This window comes from Benincasa hispida, chromosome 4 (genome assembly GCF_027475165.1).
Source record: "Benincasa hispida cultivar pf3 chromosome 4, pf3_genome.v1.1, whole genome shotgun sequence".
Lineage (NCBI taxonomy): Eukaryota > Viridiplantae > Streptophyta > Magnoliopsida > Cucurbitales > Cucurbitaceae > Benincasa > Benincasa hispida.
The window spans coordinates 64,650,252-64,656,336 of NC_143481.1; the positions used below are offsets into that span (position 1 = coordinate 64,650,252).

At 34.5% G+C, this 6,085-nt stretch overlaps 1 protein-coding gene and 1 pseudogene across 1 annotated transcript; both read right to left on the reverse strand.

Moving 5' to 3' along the window:
* Positions 1 to 298: 298 nt before the first annotated feature.
* On the reverse strand, positions 299 to 3,474 carry LOC150036892 (uncharacterized; annotated as a pseudogene).
* An 846-nt stretch (positions 3,475 to 4,320) lies between these two features.
* Positions 4,321 to 4,788, reverse strand: LOC150036893 (uncharacterized). The gene is made up of 2 exons (XM_090313266.1): positions 4,724 to 4,788; positions 4,321 to 4,651 (listed from the first exon to the last, which is right to left on the reverse strand). The coding sequence occupies exons 1-2, from the start codon at positions 4,786 to 4,788 to the stop codon at positions 4,321 to 4,323; spliced, it is 396 nt and encodes a 131-aa protein (XP_090169392.1).
* Between the last annotated feature and the right edge of the window lie 1,297 nt (positions 4,789 to 6,085).

Genomic DNA, 6,085 nt, shown 5'->3' on the forward strand with positions numbered 1-6,085 from the left:
AAAAGATTTTAATTCGAGATAGCACACTAAGTGTAAAGTGTTTCTAACTTGGACAACTGAAAACCAAAGACATGGATTCCTTTTATAGGCTTGGAGCCCATGACTTTCTTAAACCTTTTCAATATAGGAAAAATCTATGACTTTTGTAAACCTTTTCAATGTAGGACAAGCCTATGATTTTCCTAAATCTTTTTGATGTGGGACAACTGCACTTCTAATATTTTGCCAAAAATGCAACAATAATTTATTTTTCTCTCATCAAACTTGTAGCAATATTGTATCGTAGAGCTTCTAATTCTTAAATGTGAAAATAATTATTCCTATAACTCGCTTCAGAAATATTGATGTCGTTTTCTATTTCTTCATTTACATCATCATTATGGACATCCCATTCTTTCTCAAAATGACGATCATTTTGATCATATTTTCTTATATAGTTGTGTGGCACCATAGTTGCAATAATTATCTTCACTTACTTCTTAAAGGATAATTAGACATATCTCTTAAAATTTTCCATCGTTTCTTCCACACTCTAAAAGTTCATTCAATGGTTGGCTGCTTCTAAGAGAAAAATGTGCTTGGTTGAATATCTCTTGGTAGCCCAATGGTTGGCTACCTCGACGAAAATCAAGAAGGTGACATCTCCCTCCTTTATAATATCCCAAATATCCTTTTATTTGAGGGTATCCAATATCCACTAGATAATATTTCCCTATTGATATAATTTAATAGTATAATTAGGAATTTAAAATAAAAAATGAAAAATACTTATTATAAGCACAAAATGTTACCTTCAGGTGGCTTTGGAAAATTTAAGTCATAAAGCAGACATGAATATTCTTGCATCATGAACATTGCCTTCCCAACCAACATATACAAATATAAAATGCATATCAAAATCACAAGAAGACATTATATTTTGAGTTGGTATTCCTTTTATTCTAATAAATAGCACTTGATCTTCAATGAGTATGGACGCACGAACATGTACACCATCAATTACACCAATGCAATCCTAAAGAAATAAACAATACTGAGTTGTATTGGTTTTTATCCTACTTGTAAAAAATGAATAAAGTTTAATAATCATAACTAAAATACAAACATACCCTAAAATGAGGCATATATCTTGAATCTCTTGCGATTTTGTCAGGTATGTCTTTAAATTTTGGGTCTAATGGCTTTATTATGTCTATAGCCATGAGACATACAATGTCTAAGATGAAAAATTAGGTGGATCTAACAAAGAATACAATGTCAAGTACGATGTCACAAACAAATGTATGACAAGTGGGCAACATGAAAGCAAATAGAAAAATAAGGACACAGAGATTAGTCACCCAGTTCGGTGCAAAAACACCTACGTCTGGGGGGTAGTGTACCCATTGGAATGAAGCTTCACTATAAAGAGTTTAGCAATTACAATGAAAGTACTTATCTAATAGACTCCTTCTTCAATGACTTGTGTATAGCTTTCTCTTGAATTTCAATTTCGGCTCCCCATAAGTTTGAGCCCCCTTTCACTTCCACAATAATATTTCAATCTTTGTATGAGATCCCCTCAATACAACATACTTCGGATCTCCCTAAGAGTGAGATCTCCTCATATTCATTATATTTAGGCTCCACCTAAAAAATGAGTTTTCATCATCTTCAACATACTTAGGTTCCCCCTAAATACAATATCAAATCAAACTCTTCTCAAGTTCTACAATGGTACCTATTTGATCGCAACCTTTTTGGTGTTGCTCCCAAAAGATCGCAAATCAAGTAAATTTATAAATCTCCGAACTAACAACTTGTACTAACTAGTAGCACAAGTAGCAAGTCTGGGGTCGAACCATAGGGAAACACAGAAGATTAGTTCCTTGAAGTTCATTTTTAGTTAAAGTGGTACATTGGGGAGGGGATTTTGGTGTGGATTTGATAAGTCGAAATGCATAAAAGTAAATTGCAATAAAATGAAAGATAGAAATGCAATTAAATGAAACGACGTTGCTTAAGAGAATTTGCTCAATGTCACTCCGATCATCAAATTGCTTAAATGTAAATTTAGGTTCTTAACTATGCCTAGCCCAATTGATTGGACATCCAACCAACGGTCCTAATAATCTAATTAGCTAAACATGCTCAAATAAATCCATATTAAACATGTTTACCTAATCGCATTACGCTCTAGGGCTTACGCTAGGATGAACACTTAATTTCCACCGCCTAATTAAACATTTAATGTGGTTTTCTCTAGGTTGATAGGGCAATACTCTTTGTCATAAACAACAAAATGCAAGCCTAACTAACCTATTGCCTTTCATGGATTAAGAAACAATTGCACGTCACATATTGCAAACTGACCTTAAGCATTCAATCTCATATTCCTCAAGTAGTTTGTCAGACAATCAAGAGAAAATGCAATTAATTAAGCAAGATAAACAGAGAGAAACCTATTATCAAGATATAAAAATTACATTAAAATAGAACTCCCAAAATTTACATTGTTCCAAATCCCTAAACTAGATAACTAGGTCTTACCTTCCCATGGTGACGGAGAAGAGAAAACCCGACTCATATTCATTAATTACATAAGAAGAAGGGAAGAAAATGGAAGAAAAATACAAGTGAAAGAGGCGAGAAGAGGGAAAAATCGACTGGAAGCCGATTGAAAGGTCTTTTCTACCCTAAGGTCGAAGAAAAACACATATACCAGGCGCACAGTGTAGCTATGCTCAGCAAGAGCATAATTACGCTGGTCTTCAGCTTGCCGAGCGTAAGGCTGGTAACGTAACGACGTTGTCACAACGCTTGGCCAATAAAGGAGGCATACACACGGGGGCACATTTTGTAAATATCTAAGGCATATTGACGTTGAAGGTAGCATAGCTACGCTGTGTGAAATGGCAGCTACTACCTTCCAGCGTAAAGCTACGCTTGGTTGAGCGTTGCAATGCTTCCTTTAAGGTTATTTTCGTCATTTCAGCTCATTTGAAGCCCAAATGCTCCATTTAGCTTCTAGTTGCTCCAAATTAACCCCAACAGCCCGTAACGACCAATTCTACCTCCAAGATGCTTGATACCTACAAAACACTAAATAAACACATTAAACATAGTAATGACCTTTAATTAAGAAGAGGAAGATAACACATTTTCAGTGCTATCAGTAAAAGACTCATTCTTCTCAACAAATGAAAACAGTAAGGATGACAATGTCCTGCCTTTCGACAATAATGACAAATCCATCTTTTTTCTCATTGCAACTTCAAGTGGATGTTGACACATCCTTTGTCTTTTGAAAAAGGGACTGACATTGAAGAGTCCTGGGCTGGAATAAAATGATTTAACAGATGATTCACCTTTACATAATTGCTTATTAGAAATCTGCTTGCCAGAGAACAAAATCATGCTAAGATCATCAGTGCTTAAGTTCATCATGCGAATAGACTGTAACATCGATTCAAGTTTAACTTTTGACGCCTTCATTTTCAGCTTAGAAATGGTGCTTAAAATATGGTGATTTTATTCACTTAATTCTTTTATTCTCTCATTTTGAATTTTCTAGGCTTTGGAGTCCTCCATCCATAGTTGATAGACTTCTTCAAAAGATATGTTTTTAGAGTTAATTGCATTTTGTTCTATTTCCTTTTCTGCCACAGAAATACATTCATTAGAATGATCAATCACATTAGAACATTCAAGAGAAAGACTTCCTACAAGAGCTTGAACTTCTTCATCAAAGTCATTGTTTGACTCAGTTTCATCATCTGATAGGATAGCAGAATATTCGTTATTCTGTCTTCTAAAAAAGTTTGGACATTCAGTTTGAAAGTGTTCGAACCTCTCACATTCTCGACTTTTAAAATTTTTTCCCTTGACACCTTGACTACTGCTGGCTTCTTGGTCACTTTCTATCCTCTTTGTAGGAACTTTTGAAAGCTTTGGATCAAGGTTATTGTTGATGGACATGGGAGGACACATAGTTTTCACGAGATATTGAATGTCAATCCCATCGTCTAAGAGTTTTGCCAAACTACTTGTCCATAAGAGAAATTGATTTAGCTAGATTTTCACTAGTTTCTTTATTCTTGCGCTAAGAACTTTCATTGCTCATTAAGGATTATAGTGTAATTCCCTTGGACTTTTTCTCAAGTTGACCTTCAAGGGACATTTCAAATGTTCGAAGGATCCAAACAATTCATTAACTTTCATGTTGGCAATATCATAGGCCTCTTCAATAGCTGTGACATTCATATAAAACTTTTTAGGTAAGGAGCGCAAAAATTTTCGAACAAGATTCTCCTCTAAAATTTTCTCTCAGAGGGAAAAAGATTAATTGGTAATGTCCAGAAGACGCACATTGAACTCTGCAATAATTTCATCATCAAGCATCTTTAGAGATTCAAATTTGGTAGTCAGGAGCTGCAACATTGACATTTTCACCTTAGATGTTCCTTCATGAGCAACAACAAGTATATCCCAAGCCTCCTTTGTTGAAATACAAGTATTGATCAATCTGAATACGTTTTTATCTACTCCATTGAAAATTACATTTAGGGTATTAGAAGTTTGTAAGGATGCTTCATCTTCATCCTCTATCCAATCTCTTTCAAATTTTGGGCTCACAACTCCATTCTTATCGGCAACTTGAGAAGAAGACCATCTAGTCACAACAATCTTTCATGACTTGTTATCAATATATTTGAGAAGAGTAATTATTTGAGCTTTTCAGTACGAGTAATTCGATTCATCTAAAATAGGAGGACGAGTAGTTGACCCGCCTTCCTTGATCGACTCCATTGAATACACAATGAACTAGTAGTCAATCTGCTCTGACCAATTGAAAACTTAGGTGGATCTAACACAGAATACACTGTCAAGCACGATGTTACAAATAATATATGACAAGTGGTCAATATGAAAGTATTAGGGTTGATGCCCTAAACATCATGGGTTATGTAGTTTGTAATTGTAATGTACAAACAATATATATGACAAGTGGTCAATATGAAAGTATTGGGGTTGATGCCCTAAACATCATGGGTTATGTAGTTTGTAATTGTAATGTACAAACAATTTATTTATTTCATAAAATATGAGATGTTTTATTTAACATTTAGTAACATTAACCCACACGCCAAAAAACTAACATCTAAGGTTATCTTTTGTAGCTTAAACATGTGATGGTGGTTTTCAAGAGTTTTTCTTTTCTCTCTTCTTCTCTCTTCAAGTTTGATACAGAAAAGAAATTCTATGTAATTTTGAAAAAAGAGATCACACTAATTTCTCTCTCCCAAACTCTTTCCCTCTTTCAAAATCTCAGAGCCCTACATTCATACAAAATTCTCATCCCAAAAAGAGAATACGGAGATCTCACTTGTGGTGGTGGCCATTTTGGATCGTTACTGTTCGAGGAGAATTTTCGTGAAGAAATTGGTTTCTTCAAGGGTACGTATTTCTCCCAACACATTTCTTTTTTTTTTCCCTATAGATGCATGTTGTAAATTCTTTATTAATTGCATAAATTGTGTTTTGTAATTTCATTGTTCTATGAAAATAAAAGTGGGTCGATCCCCACTTCTGTTTTGGAACTTCATAATTCCTTCAATTGGTATCAGAGCAGTGGTTTTTTTTTGTCCCAATTTTTATTATTCTAGAATTGATTTTATAGATCTATTGGCGGGTTGCATTCTGCATTTTTTTTTCATATGATGAATTAATGTGAATGGTTCCAATTTTTGGATGTTTCGGGATTGGACACTTTTAGTTTTATCGCTTTAATTTTTGCATATTGGTTTGTAAAGGCCCTTTTTTTTTGGGCATTAATTGTGATAGAGTTTGTGTTTCTTTAGTATTGAGTCGTTTATAAATTTTTCGGCGGATTTTAGAAGAAATCGAGGCCAAAATCAGAGGAAAGTCGAAGGAATTCGCAACTGTATAGTGGCTACTATATAGTAGCATTGCAACGTCTTGCCTTAGTGTTGCAACACTGCGAACGACGACGAAAGAATTTTCTGTAGCATTACAATGCTAATTCACAACGTTGCAATGCTCTGAGACGGAAATTTTTTGCATCTGGTTCGAGTTTGAGTTACAG